At 37.6% G+C, this 24,694-nt stretch overlaps 1 protein-coding gene and 1 long non-coding RNA gene across 2 annotated transcripts in view; one reads left to right on the top strand and one right to left on the bottom strand.

Moving 5' to 3' along the window:
• STXBP6 (syntaxin binding protein 6) overlaps nt 1–17,178 on the top strand; it is a 97,588-nt gene extending 80,410 nt beyond the window's left edge. The window contains exons 5-6 of the mRNA XM_063160457.1: nt 12,790–12,947; nt 14,103–17,178. Of these exons, the coding sequence (XP_063016527.1) occupies nt 12,790–12,947; nt 14,103–14,126 (182 nt within the window). The 3' untranslated portion in view covers nt 14,127–17,178. The remainder of the gene's footprint in view (nt 1–12,789; nt 12,948–14,102) is intronic.
• A 1,854-nt stretch (nt 17,179–19,032) lies between these two features.
• LOC134420353 (uncharacterized) lies at nt 19,033–22,127 on the bottom strand. Its single transcript, XR_010028316.1, has 2 exons — nt 22,038–22,127; nt 19,033–20,969 (listed from the first exon to the last, which is right to left on the bottom strand). It is a non-coding gene; the product is annotated as an uncharacterized LOC134420353 (long non-coding RNA).
• Between the last annotated feature and the right edge of the window lie 2,567 nt (nt 22,128–24,694).

Here is a 24,694-nt window from a genome sequence, read left to right on the forward strand (position 1 = left end):
GAGAATAATTTTTGCATAAATTCTCAGGTTTCTTGAGTCCAGAAAAGTCAAATGAAGCATTAAATAATGGTTTTTTCTTAATGACATTGCTCTCAATATTTGACTTTGTCTTGTATGTAAATCACACAGCCGCTCGCTCAAATATGTTGCTGAAATAAGCAGACATATATTGTGCTTAATGAATTGCTGCAGAGTTATCATTTTCTTACCTTTCTGAATTTTAATTCTTTCCAATCTGTCAGAAAGGATCTGTTTAAAGAATCACTTCTTGATCTTCTTATGAAAATCCTGTATACTATGTTTTTCATTATAAGTCCCTATAAAAATCATAAGGCACTGGCATTACTACGTATCAGAACAAAGTCAGCAGGAAGTGTGAATTAACTTGTACCTGTTGTCCAGCATTGTCTCCATTCCAAAAATCATTCTAAACTTAGTACATTGTAGTTCCTCATGACTAGCAGGAATTCATTAGTGTTGACATTTTCAGTCTTCTGAACTTCTTCTGCTGACACAAGTAGGATCAATTCAGTATGTATAATGGCTCTCTTTCTACTTCGAGCATAGGTCATTTCTCTTCTGAAGCATTTTAGGATTTTCTTTATCTTTCACAGTTCCTGTATTGACATAAGAAAGTGGATGACTGTCACCGACATCTTTTCATAAAAATCCTTTCTTTAGGATTTTTCTCCCTCCTGAGAAGCTGTGGCCTCAGCAACAAAATGTAAACAATGGTTATCTGCTGCTGGGGAATGCAACAGGTGTATTCGTGATTGGTCTCGGGTGGATGTTTGGATTTGCTGACCACTCACGGCAGAGCTGCTCTCACTTTCTGCCTGGACACAGACCTTTGTTATTCATTCCTTTTCTATTCTTAGCTTAGCTAGCCTTCTGAGAACTTTCCTTCTATTTCTTTTTAGTATAGTCGTAATATATATCATAAAATAATAAATCAAGCCTTCTGAACATGAGGTCAACATTCTCATCTCCCTCTTCATCCTGCAACCCTTGTGACCCCTGTGACAGATGACCTTGTTTGGATAGTCTTATTTACTAACATAAGAAACACTATTAATTTTTTTTTTACTGCTGAACAATAAAATGCTCCATATTTTCATCTCTTTCCTCTATTTCAATTCTGTGTACATAATTTTTTTTTAAAGTCTTTTGGCAATGCTGATGCTTAAAATAGCCCATTTTAATTCTCACTCTCTTTTCCATCCCTTGATATTGTCATTCTATCCTAGCTTATTTATATATATTCAGCATCCACATTGGAATAGAATGTTAGTCTCTACTCTTCTTTGACTTCAAACAAAAAATCTAGTTTTTAAGTGTCTGGGATCTTTCATTTGATCTCCAAATGTACATGTATATGAAAGTTTGCTCCTAACCCAGCTTTCTAAGCTCTTTAGATTTCTGACATTGAAGAGTTAAATATAAATACAGAACTGTAGACCATTTGTCTAGGTAGCAGAGAAAAATGTCTTCCTGGCTACTTAAGCCATTTGAAAAATAACTCACAGAATTTAGTTTCAATGACTTGATATTTTGATATTCATGGATTAGGATTATTGTTTAATATAAAATATTAATAAATAGAACACAGTGTGTAGTCTTGGTGATGTCTTAAGATCAAAGTGTTGGATTTTTCAGAATTACTTAAAAAAGGATTGTTTCAGATGGCCCACTGTGTTATGATAGTAATTTCCTAAGTAGGTTATTTATTGATTTTTCTGTCTCTCTCTTTACAGTATTTAAACTCACTCATAAAATGCAAAACAGATTGGATGTACATCACCTTCACTCACTGTGGACTTTATTGCATTACATATTTTTCTTCATTAAATAATATATAGTTGATGGATCTGTATAACATTTTCTGTTCCCTCTCCACTGCCAGACCACTAACATCAAATGGGTTTTTTCAATGTTTGCTTTTATTTACGTTTGGCAAAGATACAAAATTACTACCTCGACCAGGTGCTGGTTTTGGAAATCAGTAGATACCCTCAGTTTGCACACCTGTATTAACACTATTCTTTCTGTTTCCTTCTCCCCTCCTTCCTTCTCCTTTAAGGCTGGTGCTGAGGTGGTGCTTTAAAACTGCTTATTGATTTGGTCAGGAAGGTGCAGAGTGTGAAGTTCTCTGCAGTGTTGACTTAAAGGCTGCCAGTTTGGAGAATCATTGCTGGCCTGGACAGGTGTTTAGTAGCGTTGTGCTTTCATAGCATAGCAAATTAAGGTCTTTCAGACTCCCTTATCTCCCTTCAGGGACCATAGCAGACTTCTCTTTGTTCACTGTGAGCTTCAGCTCATGGTTAGTTGGCTGTTGAGCACCTGGATACTGTGATTGCTCTACAATTTTTTTTTCCCCATCTTAAAATGTACCTTGCACATCTAAGGAGCTGACATGGCTAATGAGAGCAGAGGAAGAAATTTATCTCTGTTGTCAATAAGGCAGATCTTGTTTTGTTGCTTGCTAATGAAGATGCTGAACAGTCAGGATGATCATTTTGCCTCATATATCCTCTGTAATTGGTAGGACCTTTTTAAAAGTATAATGCTGTGATACACAAAGTGTTCTTTGTTATTGTTAGAAATAACTTGCAAGCATCTGTTTAACTCCCAAGGTTATAGGTATTATTTAACTACTAGCAGGAATAAAATACACGTTTTCTTCATGTAAGAGTTGAGATAAATTTGCTCTCTTTTTTACTAAAAGTACAAGATTTCAGATACACAAAAATAAATTGTGGGCAATGTAAATAATGTTCAGAAGCAATGAAGTGACAAACTAGGGTTGTATTAGAACATGCTACAGTATAAAATATTATATGTTACTATGATATTATAGGCTTTATTTCATTGCAGATCAGTAAGACTGAAAAGTATGGGTCAAATATGAATAGTTTTACTGAGGTTTAAAATGCATTCATAATATACTGGGTTTGTTTTTTTTTTTTTTCCTTTTTCTTTCTTACATCCTTTGAACAAAATACCAGATTAGATTAATTTTTAAGTCTCTTTGCTTCAGCATAATACACAATATTTGCCTGCCTTTTTATATTTAAATTTGTTCCTGGCCAGTTTTTGTATTGATGGATATTAAAAGATCCAGATGTGTCAGAAGAAATTGCCTAGCCCACATGGGAACAGGGGAAAGTACTGTAACCAGTTTAAATTTGGGATCACTTCTTACTCTGAAACCTATATTTCTTTTCAGGGTAGAATAAGATTTTTACAAAGGTAAAATCAAAGGACACATTGATTGTGTCCCTTGGGAGTACAATGATTCTTAATGTTGCATGATTGGTAAAGGCTTAATTCAGTGCAGAATATGTACCACTTATATCAAAATAGTTGCCAGGCTTTTTGAAGGCTATAAACGTTCCAGATTCAGGTGCAAAGACTTAGAGAAATGTTTTGTTTACTTTCAAAGAAATGAAAGTCCATGGCAATCCTGCTGTCCAGGCTGTGAGACTTCTAGATTTTATGGTCAAATATAATTTGGGAAGTAAGTTATGTTTGAAAGATAAATTGAGAAGTTGATGTTCATATTTAAGTTCAGATTCAAGTTTTCAAAGCTGGAAATCCAGTGAAGATTGTACCTTTTATAAATGTACTGTCTTTCAGGTCACTTAGGCATCCTTTCTGGATGATAATTTAAATATTGAAATTATCTAGAGAACATTCAATTTGTGTGGAATTCATTAAGTTGTAAGAATGTATCATCTTACAGGATTACAATCACAGAAGTACTGTTTCTTATCTCAAGCTGTTTAACAAGGCTTTCACATGGCTGTTTAAGAGAGGTCAGTGAGAGATGTTTTTTTCTGTTTGGGTCTTTTTAGTAGCTCTTCCCTCTTTTATTCAAGAAGCTCTTAACCAAGGCTGTCAGCACAGCACCAATATGCATGAAAGGATGTGTAACAGTGAAGAAGGAGGGAAAGAACATGTTTGTCCTGTGGACCTTTATAATCAGCTGTTGTGTTACAGATGTGATGGAAAGCCATGGGTTAATGTTAGTCTAGGAAATGTAACTCTGTGGTAATGATGATTTCAACAAAATAAATGTACTCAGCAAGGAGAGGCAGCTAATGGATGTGTGAGGTAGACCATCCATTGAGATTTCATCAGTTGATGTTGAAATTATGTAGCATCCTGAGTTAGATGCTCAGACTTCACTAAATCCTTTATAATTATTGTGGTGTTTCTTGAGTATCGTTCCAGACTAAGGTATTCCTTATTGTGAGCAGTTTCATGGCAGTCTTAGCAGTAGAAGAGGTTTGCCTTCATGTCTTCAGTGCTGTGTTGTAGTAATGAGCAGCTCTTAACTTTTTTTTTTTATGGCATAGTTCTTTCTTCCAACAAAATCTATGATTTTGATTGGTGAATATAGCTAATGTGTGGGAGTCGCCTGAACCTTGACAGACTTAGGAGAAACTTTCAGATCAGCAAAACCTGTAATTGCCTCTTGAGCTTTCTGTGGTCACTTGTTTCATTCTAAAGTGTTGTTTTCAGTGATTCAGTACAGTTTGGAGGTGGAGGAAGAGATTGGGTTTTTGTAAAGTGCTCTCTATAAGAGCAATGTTCAAGCTGGTTTTTATTGACAGTGGTTGATTGAAACAGATGAGAGTAATGTGCATAATTAGCAGAAAAAGCTATTCAGACATAAACATACGTCAGTCATACTGGCCTTAGGTGATTGGGATGGTGCTAAAATACTGTCCATATAGCTCCTGCATTTCCCTGAGGAAGGGCTGGCACAGCTAGTTGCTCTCAGGTCTGATGCTGCATTTTTCATTTGATGGTTTGCAGCCATTGCTCTTGACTGATTTTATCCTGACCTTGAACAGTTCTTACTCAGTTTTCATTCTTACTCATGAGCCATAACTTTATTTTCAGTTTATGTGGTAATAGATGATGGTGATTTTGAATATGCTGCTTAAGTGGCAAACACAGAATTTTCAAACTCACTTACCTGATTAAGAAATAGGAATGTGTTGACAAATACACTGTGTTCCATACCTCCATTGTTGCAGGTTAATGCATTATGTTTCTCAATAATAATTAACACTACTTAAGCAGAAGCTCAATCAATAGTATTGACACAATGTCTGCAGGAACTAACTTTATTTAACAGAATCCTGTGGTTCATTTCCAGGGCATGTTGCTCTCTAACTCTCCTACCCATTCTAAAAGAAATGTCAATACTTCAGTGAATTCAATTTGAAACAATACAACAAAATTGCATCAGGAGATGTGTTAACCCTTTGGACTGCCTTGTCAGGGAAAAGTGTGTTCGGCTTTCTGTTGGTTTTGGCTGTGATGGAGCTTGTTTTTCTTCATAACAGCCAGTACAGTGTTGTATTTTATATTTGTGACCAAAACTGTGTTGGTAACACCCCAGTGTTTTAGGTGAGGTGTGCTTACACAGTGTCAAGACCTTCATGGTCTCTTCCTTCTGCCTTGTCCCCCATAAAATGGCCTGGGAGGGGACACAAACAGGGAATCTTACCAAAACTGACCAAGGAGATGCTCCATGCCATGTAACAGCATGCTCAGCAATAAAACTGGAGGGGAAACTACCTTTTCCCAAGGTAGACATTGCTCAGGGACTGAGCATTAGCCCAGGCTGGTGACTGATTCTTTTTGCATCATTTATACCATAGGCTTTCATTAAAAATAGATTTTTTTTTCTTTTAAATATTAAATATAACTTTTCATAGTAGTCATTGGTTGGGGGATTTTCTTATTCTATATGAAATCTGTTCCATCATTCTGAATATTCCCTATGGAAAAATATTCCACTTTTGAATCAAACTTGTTTGTTTGAATATTTCAGTGTGTGGTCATGAAGAAATGTAGTAAGTACAGCATTTTATTAATGGCAGAAATGGCTGGAAGGATTTAACAAAAAAAAAAACCCTCACATTATTTCTTTATAGAATGACATTAATATCAGTAAAAATTGACATGGGAGTTATCCCATTTCCAGTTATTTTACCTGTCAGCTGATCAAAATCAGCAAAGCTTGCAAGTTTTTTCAGTGTTCACGATGCTCACAGCTCTCACTTGTGACCCCAGGGGAGCAGCATCTAAGATTAATATTTAAATTTGCCGGCTCATTGACAAACAGGAGCTTGCATGGTGCATAGCTGCTGTTCTTTGTTTTAATTACACGTTCTGCTTCTTGTCAGGTTGGCTGTAATATGAGATCCTGCTGAATTCCAGAACTTTTCCAGAGTAAGCCTCTTGAACACAAAATTGTCATAATGGGTAAATGTCACTTCACAGTAAGGTTTTTGGGCATTATTGATTTTATACTCCCCAAGAAAATTATCCTTTCTAGAGAACAAATCAGACTTTCTTCCTGCAGGGTTTTCAGAGTTATTACATACGAAGTTTTTTCACATTTGGATCTTCAGAGATGAAGTTTTTCCCATTTTCTTCCCTCTGGAGATCAGAGGTCCCTTATTGGGCTAGAAGCCCAATCCCCCCATTTAAAATTAATCATCATGATGGAATGTAATTTAATACTGATTTTAATTTGTTGGGATATATCTATAAGAAGATATTTGCTTAAAAAGAATAAATTTGCTGAAAATGCAGTAAAAGTAACAGCATAATCCACATACCTTGCCCTCACCCCAAGATTAACAAGATTTTGACCAGAGTAATGATCAGAGACAAATTCCTGTAACAGAATGATGCAATGATAATGCTAAAGTAATTTTTCTGATTCTACTGCTTGGAATTTGACTCTGTAATTAGTTAAGCTGTTCAAAAGTATGAATAATTTACATGATATTGTTGCTGTGGAGTACTGAATAAAAGAAAATCTCAAGAGAGCAGGAGGTATTTTAATTATCAAGATACCTCATCAATGAAAAAAATCTTTTTTGTTTTACTCTAATGGCCCCTATATCACTGTTTAAAATAAAAAGGCACTAGCATCAGAGATAAAACTTCCTTTTACTTATGACTGTAGCAGGAAAACTTTTGCTACTTAACTGCCCAGAGAAGAGATTTTTCTAGTGCCTTGCAGAACCACAATAAGGGTTGGTTTTTTTGTAATACAGCTTTTTCTTGATCTAAGATTTTGCAAGCCACACTGAGAAATGAATTTATTTTGTCATGTTTTGGGGGGTTTTTTTGTTTGTTTTTTAAGACCTCATCTTCACAACATAATTAAATTTAATTTCCAATGGTCTGCAGAAGTCATTCTGTTCATGTGCTGCTTTCAACTTTTTGTCAGCTAATAGTCTGCTGTGTTTCAGGCTATGTTGATTTTCTTTCATTTTTGTGTTTCTGGTTTGCATATATTTAAATATGGGAGTTAAAACACCAGAAATCATCCAGATGTATTTGATATGTTTGAGATGATAGTTTTTGAGCTAAAAGTAGGGGTGGTTCTTTTTTGGAGAAGTTTATGGAAATAATTTAGTCAAGATACATATAAAGATACTCTTTCACTCAAGAAAACCCCAAAGCCACAAATAGTATTGTAGACTTGGAAAATATATTAGTTAAGTATCACTATATATTTATTTTGCTCTAAAAATTTTATTGAAAATGTCTGCTGATTCTTGCATTTTTATAATTTTCATAATTGTCCACTGATTTTTGTTAACATCTTCAGAATTTTTCTTGAAACATAGAGAACATTCAAATCAGATCAGTGCAAAATGTATTTTAGTCTTGTATTTTGTTTTTTATAGCAGCATTGTGGTTTAGGAATGGTATTTCTCTCTCTAGTGCTTCAACCAAAACTGTGACAGCATTCACTTCCCCTCCCCCTCCAGCAGAAAGCACAAAAGGCAAAGATTAGTGCTTGAGATAAGAAAAATTTACTGAAAACAATAATGAGAAAATGAACAGTGATAGCAAGAATACTAATTACAAATAATCAAAGCTAACTGCATTTATTTCCTTCTCAGAAGTAGGTAGTTGCTAAATGCTTTATTAATGCACGTACAATTAAAATTGAATACTCGTGTTTGCAAATCAGTCACTGTAGAGTCTGATCACTAATCTAGAGATAAATCTCTGCATTGAGCTGAAATTATTTGATATGGCTAATAAAGAATGTGATGAACCTTTTATGAATGTGTGATAAAACAAATGATGCAATCTAAATAATGGTATCTCTAGAGACCAATTAGTTTCTTTGCATACTTGATTACGACAGTATTCCTGTGTCTTTCAGGTATTGGGCATGGTGGCTAAAGCATCTGTTTTTCATTGTGCATGATAGAAGTCCTAAAGCTGACTTCTTGGGGTGTAAGAGCCTCTTGATACGGACCTACAAGGGTTATCAAAGTTCAGCACCTGGCTCTGCACAGGAGACCCCAGGAATCACACCATGTGTCTGAGAGCGTTGTCAAATGCTGCTTGAGCTCTGTCAGGCTGGTGCTGTGACCACTGCCCAGGGGAGCCTGTCCACTGCCCAAACACCTTTTGGGTAAAATACCTTTTGCTAATATCCAAACTAAACTGAACAGGTCAGTCCGTGCCTGCCCCTCCTCTTCCCCTCAGGAGAAGTTGTAGACTGCTGTGAGTTCTGCCCTCAGTCTCCTTCAGGCTGAACCAGCCAGGTGACCTCAACCACTCCTCGTATGGCTTCTGCTCTAGATCCTTCACCACCTTTGCAGTCCTTCTTTGGACACCCTCCAATAGCTTTACATCCTTTGAGTGTTGTGGTGCTGAAAACTGCACACAGGACTCGAGGTGAGCAGAGCAGGACAATCCCCTCCCTTGCCTGGCCAGTGATGCTGTGCCTGATGCCCCCTGGCCCTCCTGGCTTCCAGGGCACTGCTGGCTCAGGTTCAACTTGACATTGACCATGGCGCTGCTCTCCAGCATCTTGTTCTTCAGTCTATACATAAATCCAGGGTTGCTTCATCCCAAGTGCAGAATCCAGCACCTTCCTTTGTTGAACTTCATGTAGCTGGTGATTGCATGGCCTTCTAATTTGTCAAGGTCTTTCTGCAGGGCCTCTCTGCCATGATGGGTGTCAACAACTCCTCCCGATTTAGTATTATCTGAAAACTTAGTATACATCTGATTCCTGCATCCAAGTCCTTTTTGAAGATGTTGAAAACTGGGCCCTGCAGAGCCCTACTTGTGACAGGTCGGCAGCCTGGTGTCACCCCATTCACTGTAACCCTTTGCACCTGAGCCATGAGCCAGTTGCTCACCCATCATATGCTCTCTTTATCCAGCTGTGTGCTGGACATTTTGTCTAGAAGGATATTGTGAAAGACAGTATGAGGAGCTTTACTAATGAAATCCTAAAGGAATCCATCAGCATGGAAAACATCTCTCAGGATATTTTGAATCAGAGTAGTTACCTCCTGAAGAACAGCTTAAAAGTTTTGCAGGGTGTAGATTATTTATTCATGTGAATGATTTTCCAATATGTCCAGTGCAAGGCTTGCTATTCCTGCAGTGATACTAATACAGGGATGAGGCATAGTCAGTCATACCAGCAACCACCTACACATGCTCTAGAAATACACTGATGAAATTCCATAGTCTATTGACATGTGGGTTTCTGAGTGGCTCATAGATGAGCGCAGATTTTTTTTTATTGTTTTACTGACATTCCATTGGTAAGGATACTCCAGAAGTAGTTCTTAGGAACAGTCTCAGAATAGCAGCTTCTCTGCAAGTCACTGCCTGTGAGAAAATACAGCAGATCTTACCTGGAGAGAACACAATATTGTGTTAGCTAGAGGGAAAAATAGTTACTGTCACTGTGCCAAACTTTCAAGTTCATTCTTCTGTGCTGAAAATAACGTGGAGTAACTGATACCAAACTTTGGCCACAAATCTACAAACAGTAGGAGTATAGAAAATAAGGAATATTTTAGGACTATAGAAAATGAAAAATATTTTTGTTCTGTAGTTACCTATTGACATGATAGAAGGTCAGCAATATGTTAGTCTGCTCCCCAACACATTTTAAAACTTCAGAAGATGCTTAGTTTTATAAGTTTGTCCATGTAGCCTACTTTCCTTGAATTCAGCAGAGGCTTTGTGATCTTGTAAAAAACTGATTTAATTCAGTGTTGGGAGCTTTTAAAACTCTTGTCCTAGAGAACTAACACGATACAAGAGGCCAAAGCCATTAGATCACACCACCAAAAAAGGAAAACTATTTCCAGTGCAGTGTTGCTCAGTACATGTGTTTATTTGAAAAGCTGCCTGAACAGAAGCCAAAATAATAATCTCCTTTAAAAAATTATAAACAAAATAGCAATTGACTGAAAAGTTTCAAAGTAAGAAAGTGTGCAGGATGTGAAGTTGCTTGGTTTAACAATCAAACTCCTCAGTGTCTGAAAGGAGATCACTTGAAAAGATTATTCTGTATCTGCAAAGTTCCAGCTCACAATATTGTTAGATATTAATCTCTTCAACAAGAATGCCAGTATTATATTCCTTTTCTAAATGCAACAATAGAAAAAAAACCCCAAACCTGTAGCAGTTCCACATCTACTTTTTTTTTCTTTTTTTTAACTCCTGATGTGCAAAATGTAACAATATTGGTATTTAGGAGGCCAGGATGTTCTTTTATGGCTGTTTCTCATATTGACTCATCATCTGTGAGTCACTTTGTGTAGGTTCTTAAGTCTCTCCCTCACCTCCATAGTTTAATACTAGTTGAGTTTTAGCTTAAAATTGCAAGGCAGTTTTCTTTATCTCAGGAATTCCTGCATATGCAGCTTGTACCGTGCTTCACAGGCTACTCAGGGCAGCCTTTAGCTTCACTATTCATTGTTTGTTTGGCCTTTCTAAGGAAAGGATTATCATTTGAAAACTGAGTCTGAAAGGATTGTTTGTTCTTTTTTCTAATGAAACTGTATGCTAGTTTCAGCTGTGTTGATTTTTTTCTCAGTGGTTGGTACAGGGCAATGTGATAGGTTTGTGCTGAACATGGGGTTGATAATATGGAGATGTTTTTTGTTATTGCTGAGCTGGGCTTGCACAGAACCAAGGCCTTTTCTACTTTTTGTTCTGGCCATGCTGGCAAGGAAGTTTGGCCTGCATGGGAGGTTGGTAGGAGGAGACACAGCTTGGACAGCTGACCAAAGGGATATTCCAGACCATATGACATCATGCTCAGTGCATAAAGTGAGAGGAAGAAGGAGGAAGGGGAGGAAGTTTGGGGTAATCACGTTTGTTTTCATGAGGAACTGTTTCTGTGTGCCTGCTCTCCTGGAGTTGGCTGGACACCTGCCTGCCCATGGGAAGGAGTGAATTAATTCCTTGTTTTACTTTATTTTAGTGCTTAGCTTTTGCTTTCTCTATTAAACTGTCTGTATCTCACCCCATCAGTTTTCTGATTTTTACCTTTCTAATTCTCTCCCCAGTCCCGCTGGTGGGAGAGTGAGCAAGGAGCTGTGTGGTGCTTGGTTGCTGGCTGGGGCTAAACTACAATAAACTAGTAGCAAAGTAGCCCTTTAAATTGATGTTTGGATTTGATTTTTTAACCCGAGAATATTTTTGAAGTAGGTACACTTCCTCAGATTAATGAGAAAAGCAGTCTGTGTTTTTGTCTATTTTCACTTGTCCTTGTATGCTGGTAAGAACAACAGAGTTTAACAGCAGATGTGCTGTAGTGCTCGCTTTGACTGTGTTGAATTTGTTTCATACCTTTACCACAATAACTCATTTAAGAGCATTATATATTTGGTTTTAACACTGTTGAAAAAATGAAACAGCCAGGACTACCAGGGTATCAAGCCCGGCCAACATGGATTATGAGAGGAAGGTTCTGCTTGACTCTGCTGATGTCTGTCTATGACAAAGTGACCTGTTCAGTAGATGAGGGGAAAGCTGTGGATGTTGTTTATCTAGACTCAGTAAAGTGCTTGACACCATCTACCACAGCATCCTTCTGGATCAGCTGGCTGCTTGCAGCTTAGATGGGTGGACTCTTTGATGGATAAAAATGTGGGTGGATGTCCAGGCCCACAGAGTTGTGGTGAATGGAACTAAATCCAGTTGGCGCCCCATCACTAGCAGTGTTCTCCGGGGCTCCCTTTTGGTGCCAATTCTGGTTAACATCTTTATTGATGATCTGGATGTGGAGATTGAGGGCACCCTCAGTAGATTTACAGTGATACCAAGATGGGTGGGAGTGTTGATCTCTGGAGGGAAGGAAGGCTCTGCAGAGGGATCTGGACAGACTCAGCCAGTGGGCTAAGGACAGCAGCATGGGGCTCACTAAGGCCAAGTGCCAGGTCCTGCTCTTGCGCTGCAGCAGTCGCAGGCAGTGCTGCAGGCTGGGCAGAGTGGCTGTCCCGCAGAAAGGGGCCTGGGGTGCAGGTCAGCAGCAGGCTCAGTGTGAGCCAGGGCTGGGCCCAGGTGGCCAAGAAGGCCAGGGGCATCCTGGCCTGTATCAGCAATGGCGTGGCCAGCAGGAGCAGGGCGGTGACCATCGCTCTGCACTCGGCGCTGGTGAGGCCACACCTCGAGTGCCACGTTCAGTTTTGGGCCCCTCACTTTAAAAATGGCATTGAAGTACTGGAGTGTGTCCAGTGAAGGGCAACAAGGCTCTGAGAGGTCCTGGGAACGAACTTGTCTTTCGAGGAACAGCTGAGGGAGCTGGGCTTGTTTAGTCTCAAGGAGGCTCAGGGGAGATTTCATTGTTCTCTACAAACACCTCAAGAGATTATAGTGAAGTAAGGCCAGTCCAAATGGCAAACCAGCTCTAGAACGTTATAAATTCAATTAATTGTATTTATTACTGAGTACTCTAATGGCTTCTTGGTGTTGCAGGAAACAGCATACTCCATTCAGCAGCAGACAGTGTGACGAGCGCAGTACAGAAGGCAAGTCAGGCCTTGAATGAGCGTGGTGAAAGGCTAGGTCGGGCGGAAGAGAAGACAGAGGAGCTGAAAAACAGTGCTCAGCAGTTTGCAGAAACTGCACATAAGGTAAGATTTCAGCAGGATAAAGTCAGACATTTGGCTGTCATAGTTTGTTGAATGAAAGCATGTATCTATACTTTGTTGTATAAAGGCTTGAACTTAGCTCAGGGTAGGTATTGAATCCTCTTTGTGACACCTTCTTCACCTTCTTTGCCTCTAAAAAATCCCTTCCATTTGTTGGTGACTGCTCAGGATCTCAAAGTTATAAATGATGTAAAAGAAAAACTTCTCAGAGTTGCCTGCCACATTTAAGAAACAATTCTGTTTGAGGAAAGAAAGGAGAGTGTTGGTTTAAGTTCTTTAGTGCTTAAATGCAATTCTAGTATATCACTACAAACATTAATTTCTTTTAAAAGCGTATTTGTAACCATATCCTTGAGTATCAAAGGTTTATGACAGTTTAGTTTGAGTCATTTATTGGTCATCATTTCACCGTTAGCAAATGAGTGAATTTTAACTGCTGCTACTAGTTCTGATTTCTAGGTGATTTCCCAGACAGCTCACTCATCTCAGTTTTGTTAGCATGCTATTATCTCCAGATAGCAATTTTTTATTATATGGAACCTAACCCTAAGCTCTCTGCCTGGTTTGCAAAGGGCGTTTGTCTACGCATTTTTTACAGGTTTTAAGTCGCTTCATCTCTTTCTTCTCCCTCTCATTCCCAGTTAAGTGCATTTTTGAATTATTTGAAATGGAAATAATTGGTAATCACAGAGGTGGAAAGGCAATCAGTCCTTTATTTTTCATCATTTTGTAGTGGCAGAGCTCCTGAATACGTGTTTTAAATTACTTGTCTGGAATTTCTGATTGTAGTTAATAATCAAAATCACTGGGTCAAAATTACTATTCTTCTAAGCATGTCTTTGTTTCTGGTGTCTTGCTCTAGCCTTCCTCTCAGACAGCAAAATAATGGAGCATAGGGAAACACAGCTGGGAAAGCAGATAAATCCTGCCTCCTCAGCATGGCAGAGAGAGGCTTTGCCTGTGTGTCCCAGGAAGGGGAATGACTGTATAGCTCTATGCAAAGAAGTTAATGGATTTCAGGCATCTTTTGAAGAATTTGTGTTACAAACTCCTCTTATCCACACTAGCCACATTAGATTGATACAGCTCTCGTTCTCGGCGATATCTCTTTAATTAATTTTTTTATTCCTTTTTCAGCTTGCCATGAAGCACAAATGCTGAGATACTGCCCAAAGTTGAAATCTTCTCAAGAGAAGCTGAAAAGGCTACAATCAGCAACTTTTACAGGAGATCCAGTCTTCTGTGTGCTTTTTCCTTCCCATTCAGTGGAGATGCATTCTTTCAGTTTCTGTGCAGGAAAAAGTGTTGCGTTTCTACTTTTCTGACTTCCTTCTGTTCCTCTTTTTTAATATTGCTACACAGTCCTGCGGTACTTTCTACCTGTGTTTCAGTTGTTACAGGAGTGAAAGCAGACATTGGAAAAGGACCAAATGACAAGCTGATCAGGATTAAAATAGTAATATTCTTCCATGGTTGTATAAAAAGAAAGATTGAACTGATTGTGGACATGTGTGTGGAGATAAAATCCAAAGAAGGGGTATAATTTTCTTCATTTAATGTAGCATCAGCAGAATGTGAATGAACATTAGAATTAAACATCTGGGGTTGTAGCTATAATGGAGGACAAACTGCTTTGTCCTGGGAAAAAGAAAAAAAATTGTTTCTTCTAATGTAGGATGTGCATGTGCACCAGCATTCAGAAGTGCATATCTGAATTTCATTCATATCAGCATTTTACATGTTCCTATTTTCACTTTCAGATTGATTATTTGAATAGTATGCTGAAACCTAGAGAATGTATGCTTGAGGTTTCAAAATAGAGGAAAAAAGTAATTTGTACATCTATACGCACATAGCTGTGCCTCAAACACAATCTACAATTCAGCAATCTTGATATAAAATAGCGTTTCCTTTTACCCGTGATTGTGTGGCTAAAGGCCCATGAAAATGAGAATGCAAAGGCCTGGGAAGATGAGAGTGCACTATTTTCAAGACATCTGTTTTTCATAAATTCTCCAGTTTTTGGAACACTTCAGAAATGTGTCTAATTTTAATGCCTTCTCTGCTAGCAAGTTGTCTGATTTTTTAATATAGAGGCTTTCAAATAAGCATGTCTTGGTACACTAGAATCAACTTCTAGTTTGAGTCTCAGCTTTCAATATGTTGTCACTGGAAGGATGACTCTATTTCATCTGCATTCATTATATGCAATATATGCACTGTGTTTCTCTTACAAAAATAAGTAGGCTACCTTTTTCCTTCACAGCTGTTTCCTTAACATTTTTAAGATGGTCTAATCTGCTACAAGAATGAAAAGAGAAAAATATGTTGATTTTTTTCTTTTCTTAAACCAGTAAGCTAGAAAATAAATCCTTGCAGGAGGTACAGCCTTCATCTTCTGAAAATGCCTGCTCTTCATGTTCACCCTCATCTTACCAGAGAAAAGCTGGCATTATATGAATGTACTGTATTCATTGTAGAATATGATTTTTGCATTATTAATGACACAACAGTCTAAAATTCTCAGAGCAGTGCTTGTAAGAGAGATAAAAGCTACTGTAGTAATTCAGAATATTTTACTTACTGCAACCTGAAGTAACTGAAAATTTCATGGAAATGCCCATTTCATAAAAAGATGCTTGCCTTTAGGAAAGTATTCTCATTTGAACTAAGGTCACTGTCTAGTTAGCTGACTGCATTCAAACTTAACATCTGTTTGGGTTTTGGGGTTTTTTTCCCTGTAATTTAAACAGTTTTGTATGAAGCTTTTTATTTAATTTCACACGGGGAGATGAGAGAATGGGTCATTTGTGTAGTACCATAGGATCATTTAGCTCTATTTAGCACCAGGCTCAACAGTTACCAAATCTAGCACCCACTGAAAGGGAATTTGGCCACTTCTGTTATAAATCAGAACAGGTTCATTAACAACACAAGTTCTGAACACTCTGTTGAGCTGTGTGTAAGTAATGCTTGCCCTGGAAATATCTAAATGCTGTTGTAATGACTGGGTATTTCTGCAGTTAACCAGGGAAAAGTCTGTTTTTTAAACTGAAATTAAACTTCTGCTAGATACAAAATGTTAGGCTATTTTTTTTTAAGATGGATTATAGGCCAGTCAGGGAGAACATTTTTGACCACATAGCTATCTTCTTGTCATATTTTCCATTCTTTTAAAACTATATTCTGCTGCTAACCTCACAAGTCTCTCTTGAGAGAAGGAAGTAGATTCTGAGCTGATGCCATCAAGCCAGTCCTCTATGCTTGCAAATAATTAGAAGAAATGTCTAAAACCCAGGTCAGATAAACCTGAAAATAATTAACTGTCTAAATTTAGATCAAAAGGCATATATTTTCGAGTGTTTACATAAATATCAGCTGGACAGGACAAGATCATAATTGCACTGCTAAGTTCCAGACCTCTTGTGAGCTGAACTGCACTAAAACATTGCTTTAGTCTCACATGAGTTTTTCAGCATTATGGGTTGTTTCGTATCTTCCATTTAAGTGTATGGTTTTTTATCATAACTCAGGACTTTAATCCAACCATCAAAAGCCATTTACTATGGGAACTTTAGGTAACCTAAGTCTTCTGAATGAAGGAAAAGTTGGTTTGTCTGTTTACTTTGTTCTTTCTGTTCATTAAACTACAAGGTTTGGTAGTTTTTAGGAAAAAAATCAAGGTGTATAAATGTTTATCCAAAGGTAAATCTTAGAGCATTGCAGTTTCCTTCTGGAACTTAGCTTGTAGTGTATAGAACCTAGTGTTATTAGTCATGTATATAACATATAATATGATTCAGGTTAATGTTTCATATGAAAGAATGTATTTGTAAATTGTAACAATATTAGTTTCTTTATCTTTTTAAAGTTCTAAACAGAATAAAAATTATGTATTGTTAGACTTGACTGCTGTACTGCAAACTCTGTCTTAAAAGGTTACTTTTGTGTCTAGCAAAAGTTGTGTATTATGTGAAATATTAACAAAAATATGTGCTCTTAAAACTGATCTTAAAGGTAGGTAGGTTTTGTCATGATTTGCGAGAACTGTAATACTTGCTGATATCTATTGTAACCAATTCCTTGGAAGTTCTCAAAGATGTAGAAATTATTTTGTGCCATTCTGGGGAGAGAAAAAAACAAGTGGGACCTGCTCTTGACTCACTACTGGAAACCCTGATTTTTGTCATTAAATACTGTACTGTGATGAAAAGTGTGTTTGGATTATTTGAGTTCTCTATTCAAAATATTAATTGTTCTTGAGTTAGGTTTTTGTATTTCACTCTAGCAAAATTATATTGAATCTTAGCAAAACTGAATAAAAATTATTTTCTGCTACAGTGATAAAAATTTTCTCTAGAGTACTCTAATTAAAAGAGAAGTAGTGGAAACTAGGTTAAAGCATTTCCTGTCTAAGCAGATTCCAAAAAAATAGTTGCTAGAGGTTGAAGTTAGCACCCTACCTAGAGGCTGTGTAGGTTAAAAAGAATCCTGGTAATTTACTTTGCATTCCTATGAAATGCTTATTCTCAAGTTGTTAATACCTCCTTTTGGCTATCTAATTTTATTGATAATTTTTTTTATCAAAGCACAAGCAGTTTTAATTACCCTATAAGAATAAAACTATAAGGGTAGAATTCATCTACACTTAAAGAAGCAATCCCTTGGATTCAAGTGAGGTCTACTTGCACATATTCAATACAAACTGCTTTTGCTGCCATCTCTCTTTTCAGGCTTAAATGTGATCCCTGTGATTGTAATCTCAAAAATTTCTTGTTGACAAGTACTGGCAACTGTTCAATTACTCTAGTTACTAGGTAAGTTTTGCTTGAATTCATGTTATCCATAGATGTTGAATACCATACATCCCCAATGCCCAACCTGTACGAACCTCTTGGTAAAAGAAATAGATCTCCAGTGGATCAGAAGCTAATTTGATCTGGACAGCATTTTGGTGTAGATTGAACAAAATGTTCAGTTCATTTTTGAACATTCTTGTAGATCAATTTCACCATGTCATTTTATACATTTATGTTACAACTTCCATAACTTATCAGACTTATTTGTTGCTGTGTGTAAATTAAGGAAAAGATAGGGCTTTGTTTGTCATCTTTGATTCATGGAAGAAGCTCAAACATGGAAGTTTGCTAATTCAGTATGTTAGGTTTCCTAAGTAAAATATATGGTAGTATGTTCCTGAATGGATAATATTTGACTGAGAAAACTGTTCTTCAGCTACAACTCGTGGCATCTGTGAAGATACAGATACACACTACTTCAGGCAGAGCAGGAGTGCTGTCCACTACTTAAAAAGGCTTGCAATGTCTCAGATTAAAAATAGCTTTCTCTTGTTTCATAGTTCCCCATGGAAGTGGTCAACTACTACTGGGGTAAGACATTAATTTATATAAACAGTAAATTCCCTAATAATTTCAAAGCATCAACTTCTACTTTGTGCCACATCATTACAGCCTGTTTCGTGCATCATCTGGAAGCACTGAATGCTATTTAATGTCTCTTTCATTTAAACTTTTTCTATTTGAGCTGTTACTGTCTTTTTTTCTGCTGTCACCTCATGCAGTCTAAATTGTGGCAACATTTTTTAACGATGGTGGCTAGCTTTGGCAGGGGTTGACATGGGATTACAGGCCCAAAAAGTATTTCACTATTTATTTTTACAATAACTGAACAAAAGTAAACTGAGGGTAAAGGTCTGTTACATGGAGGCAGAGTATTATGTTAGATCTTCAATGTTCAGGGCCAGTATCCAGAGTAGAAAAGTAACCTTGTTGACTAAGCAAGTCAGGTGGCTTTAGAAGTGTAGAAAATCCATATCTAGCAAAATACCAATTGATATTTTAAACTGTTTCAGAGGTTTCTGGTAGCTAAAATTGTGATAACTCACGCAGAGGACTTGAAGCCTGTCTTGTGTTGAAATTCTCTTGGCACCAAAGAGGAAGAAACAGTTTTTATTTGTGTCAAGTATTTTTTCCTGTATTTGTGTCAAGTATTTTCTCTCCTGAGAAGAGAAAGAAAATGTGGTAAAAAATAAATGAGAAAACAGTGATAGTGTTTCATACTGTATTGAAAACAAAGTCTTCAACATGTGCAACTAACAATAATCATGCTGATTTGCAGCCAAACCAGTTGGGGTTTTTTTCCTGTTTCAGAAAGAATAGACATATGAAAGCTTTCTTTGCTTTGGCATGATGCTGAAACTAGGACTTCTGCAGAAAACACATTTACTTGTCAGAAGTATTAAGATTTTAATGAGAATCCTTTCCAAAATTTTTACTGGTTTTATGAAAAATAGCATTTGGAAACACTTCTTTGTTTCTGTGAGAAAACCTAGAATAAGGAAACATAAAAGAGAAGGCTATTAGATTTATTTGCATTTTTTTGAGGATTGTGAGAGACTCGTCAAAAGCATGACACTATTGCTTTTTAGGAATAAGGAAGTGTAAGCACTGTTCATGCTGCCAGTCTGCCTGAACCTGAGGAGAGGTTGTGCAAGATGAGGGACAGATTGGAGACTCCTGCATCACCAGGTAAGCAAGTCAGAGGAGGTGATGAGGTAACTTCTGAGAATGTCCCAGGGAAGAGGAGAAACGTACCCCTTACCTGGGAAGACACTGCCATCGCTCCCAGTGTGTCTTCCCCCACTTCCTTCTTGCCCCAGCTTTATATACTGAGCACAAAACTGCACAGTGTAGGATTATCCCTCTGGTCAGCTGGGGTCAGTGTCCTGCTTGTGTCCCCTCCCAGTTCATTGTTCAGCCTCAACCTCTTTGAGGCTGACGAAACAGAAAAGGCCATGACAATGTGCAAGGCCTGCTCAGCAATAACTAAAACATCCTTCAATTATCAGCACTCTTTCCAGCACAGATTTAAAGCACAGCCCCTTACTTGTTAGTGTGAAGAAAATTATACCAGCCAAAAGCAGCAGACTGTTCAGTGTTTTCTCACAAATGAGTAAAGAACCATTTGCAATTTTAGCAGCAATTTTCTTCAGGACAGTTCTGAGGTGTTTTAAACATACATAGAGAGAAATGTGAGTGTCCTTGGTATTTTATCTTACCTATTCTTTTCTGGTGCTTCCTCATGTGCACTTGTTCAGTGTTTGAGACAAGCTGCAAACAGGTCTGTTAAAAGTCAGAGCAATGAAACTGTATGACAGGTATTATTCTTCACTGAGGCCATGAACAATTGCTGAGCTTCCAGTGTCTGAGTGAAATAATAGCTGTATGTATGGGATCATTTGTAAGACAGATGGCTGAGAAAGGTACCATTTATCTACCAGGCAAGGTTTCACAACTTTTGGCCTCCGTTCTTGTCAAAACCAGCATTAATGGGTTAGCTATTTGCTAATCACCTAAACTTAGGAGATGTTAGATTAAAATGTTTTTTTGTTCTCCAAGTCTATTCTAGGTGGCAATCTCTGCAATAGCACTGGAAAAGGAAAGGGAGGTGGGGAAAAAGAGGTTATGTGTTTATATTCATTGACTGAGTAGGCTTCATAGAATCTGTTCCTCTGTCTAGGACAGTCCTTTTGCAAGGTTATTTATGGCTCCCTTTAATACCCCAAGTGTCCTTCCTAGTTCCCACTTTTGAATAGTCTTCAATATTCAGTGTTGTGTTTTTGCCATATTGCTCATTTGAAAGTATCTCATCGTAAGGGATGGCTCCACAGCTGAACTACCAGGATTTCTAAGGCCAACATGAAGTACAATCTTTAGTGTTTGCTCTTTGGTGTTTGAATAGCTCCTCTTGCATTATTTATTAACTGCAGATTTTTGCTGTTTGTAGATGAAGATGTAGGCATGTACTGCACATGAAATGAGGATACTTCACATCACAAGGGCAAATTTGGAGTGAAGGTGTTTCAGCATGCCTGAAAAATTTAGGATAAGATTTCACAGTCAGAAATTCAGAGTGCTGGATTACCAGCTGAAGCGTTTCTTCCTTATTCTTGTGAAAGGCTTTTTTCCAAAGTCTGTGATGAAGCTGTAATAAATGATAGAAGGTATTTATCTTAAAACATAGTAGATTTCACCCTACAAGATTTTAAAAAGAAATATCAAATTTGTTTCATATAAAATAGCCCTGGAAGTAAGTAATGTACAGTAAATTCATGGACCAAAGTAGAATTGAGATCTGAGAATATAAACTCCAGTTTCTCCAGTCCTAATCGAAAATTTCAGGATTATAGTGGAAATACTTCTAGTTTCTAGATTTGTTAAAAAAATCAGATACAAAAGCATGCTTCTCTCTGTCTTGCTTTAACCCCTCTTAGCAACCAAGCATTATGCAGCCACTCAATCTTTCTCCAGTGAGACTGGGAGAGAACCTGAAGAATAAGTTAGAAAACTGTGGGTTGAGATAGAGGCAGTTTAATAGATGAAGTAAAAACCACACACACAAGAAAGCAAGATAAGGAATTAATACAGCATCACTTGTTGTCATTTATATTGCAAGAGTTCATATTGTTGTCTCCTTAGTGTAAGAGTTCCATACCTCCTTGATGTTTCTCATAGGCAGCTCCTCCAGGCACTGACTCTTTCTTCTTCTCACATCAGCCAACCAATTTTATACCACTCTTTTATAACACTCTTCTGATTGGCTACAGCTGTGGCCTGTTAAAGTCAGGCCTGCTCCTAATCTTTAATAATTAGCCCAGCTGCAACTCTTTAGGGGTAAGTTTACTTTATACACTACCTTGTTGCTTATTTTCTTATATTCTAACCTCCTACAATCACTCCAAATGTCCTTGCCTGCTCCTATGCTGAGTGTGACACCATATGGTCTGGAATGTCCCTGTGGTCAGCTGGGGTCCCAGCTGTGTCTCCTCCCACCCCCAGCCCCCCACCAGCCTGGCAGTATGAGAAGCAGAAAAGGCCTTGGCTCTAAGCCCTGCTCAGCAATAAAAAAAACACCTCTAAATTATCAACCCTGTGTTTAGCACAAATCCAAAACACAGCCGTACACTAGCCATTGTCAAGGAAAACAACTCTACCCCAGCCAAAACCAACACACTCACAGACATTTGTTCTTCCTGCTCTAGCAATACAGTACCTTTCATGGCATGCAGTACATGCTGTTTGCAAGGATCAATCTGTTGTTGCAAAACATATCTGGAGAAAGAGAGGCACCGAAGGAAAGCTGAGAAAAAGCAGCAATAAAATCTCATTGCTGCTCTACTTGGATTTTGCACTGCAAATGTCAGCTTTGAGGCTGAATGCCTTTGTATTAATGAAAGAACCCATTTTAAGGTATTTTGGGGAATGCTGTGTCTGTATGCCTCTTCTCACAGGCTTCAGCAGCTGTGAGGAAAAAATGTCTGTTGCCTTGTGCTCAAACAGTTCTCTGACATTCTCTCATTTAGTCTAAGGACAAAAGGATCTCTGTGTCAGAGACATACAGTGCTTAGTCAGTGTCAGCTTCCATTAAACTGCCATTTGGAAACACATAAACCCTCCCTCCTAAAAGCATGGGAAAAGTAATTCAAGGAAAAGGAAATACATCATAATAAAGTACCAGAAACACTTATATTCTAAAATGATATTTGCTATAAGAATTCATACTGCAAAAAGTATTTCAGGTAGCCAAACTTCAGTAGTTTTCTCATCTCAGCAGAATGCAATAAAACATGCTTCACAGTATTTTCTGTCCCTTCATTTGGAATTTAGAAATCAAGCATTGTGATTCTCAGTTGAAAGGTATATTACAAAAGAACAATATGGTGCAAATAGGATGAGAGTTCTCATAAAATCAAGACTTACCACTATACCCATGGATGTGACCCATGGGGGAGTCATTTGGTGAGCACTGGAGGCAATAGAAACACCAGTCATGCTAAAGAAATGAGGAGAGACTCGGCCACCTTGAACCTAAATGAGCAACAAAAGTCAGCATTTCCGAATGTGAAAAATATGTCATTTGTGGCTGTCATGAAGGAAATGATCAAAGCATTCATGTAGAATGCGTCATCTTATAGAATTTAAGAGAAGTTATGAATAGAAAATTAGGGAGACTTTGTTTTCTAACACCAGTTTACCTGTCTCTAATTACCAGCATAGGTAACTTCATTTTCAGATATGCTCATAATGGCTTTAACTCAACCATTTTCAAAGGTAATGCTCAAAGCAGTAAGCAACTTTTCCGTTCCTAATTAAATGTTAATGTAATAGAGCTTAGTTTAACACAAATGAAAAGCAAACAGATGTCCTAATTTTCCTTCCAAATAGTCAGAAAATACAAGAATCTGGTGCTTGGTCATCCCTTCCATATGATAGATCTTTGCCATGTTGACAGTTTAATATTTCAGCAGCCCTGCTAAGATTCCTTGTCCTGTAGTGGGATAAAATGAAAGCTTCTAGTATCTGCTGTCTTCACATCTGGACTTTTTCAGTTCTGAGATTTTTTTGTAAATATTACTACTGAAATAGCACGAAGTCTGTGTCTCAATTTTGTTATAATATAGCATAGTTTCTATCTGAAATACACCATCGTGGATTTAGTGACTGACAGCTTATGCTGTGAACTGCAATGACTTGTCAAACCAATGTAATGTTATCAAGTTCTAATCAAACCCTTTATATTGGTAAATATTAATTCCTCTTTTAACTAGAACTTGTATTAAAATCTGTCATACCTTTGACATTCCAAGGATTGTAAATCAAGAAGTAGCATTTTGCCAGACAGACAGTGATTCCCCAAGTCAGACTGCAAAGGCAGCTAGGAATTCCTAGGTGCCAGGGGAACCTAGGAATCTCTCCAAATAAAATAGCTTCAGGAGTTTTCTTGCTAAATCAATGCAAAACAATGATAGAAATGCTTAGGGAATGGTAGTAATAAGGTCTTTTATTTTTTTAAATTGAAGAGAAGGGTTGGCTGGAATCCCTAGAGAGCTCAGGGCAAGGGCTTTCTAGGAGGTGATGATAGGTAAGGGTTGTTTGTATCATGATAAACTCCCTAGGCAATTTCTGTGCCCCAGCTTCAGCTCTGAGGTTTTTGTGAGTTGCAGCACAATACATTAAAGCACTTCTGAAGAGGATGTACAGAAAACAGCATGCTGTCCAGAAAAACTTTCAAAGATTTCATATGCAATGTCTAAAACAAAGAAGACATGCAAATACAGTGTCTTTTTATCCAGTAACATTCTTTTAGAGAGAAATTCTCAGAAATTGTTTTATTTATTGCAGTGTATGCTTAATTGGTTGGTTTTGCTGCTGCTCTTCTCTGTGTATTAAGCATATTTTGTCAATCTTCCCTGTATGTCTTAGTAATTAAGACATAAATGTGGTGCATTTAACACTACTTGAAGGACAATTTTGCTGATGTACATGGAATTTTGTGATGGTCTTTTTTTTTAGTGTTGCAAGTTCATTCAATGATATAGAAAATAACTTTCAATTTATTGATTTGGCCTCTTAATTGTTGCAAACTACAAATACGTCACAGATTATATAATAAAATTTATTATTGCTGTAGGTGTTCTTAGCATGATAGCTAAAATTGACCTGGGGTCAAGGATACACTTGGACACCTCTAGATTTGAGATTTCAGTTTTTGGAGTGGAACTTTAGGCTGGATACAAGCCTTGAGTTAGGTAAAAATGGTCCTCCTCCTCTTTTGCCTTCCCTTTGTTTCCCTTGGAAAGAATGGAAGCTGGCGCACAGGATGGCACTGAGCCTTTTGAGATGCCCAAGGAAAAGAGCAAAGGGGATAAG

This window comes from Melospiza melodia, chromosome 6 (assembly GCF_035770615.1).
Source record: "Melospiza melodia melodia isolate bMelMel2 chromosome 6, bMelMel2.pri, whole genome shotgun sequence".
NCBI classification, from domain to species: domain Eukaryota; kingdom Metazoa; phylum Chordata; class Aves; order Passeriformes; family Passerellidae; genus Melospiza; species Melospiza melodia.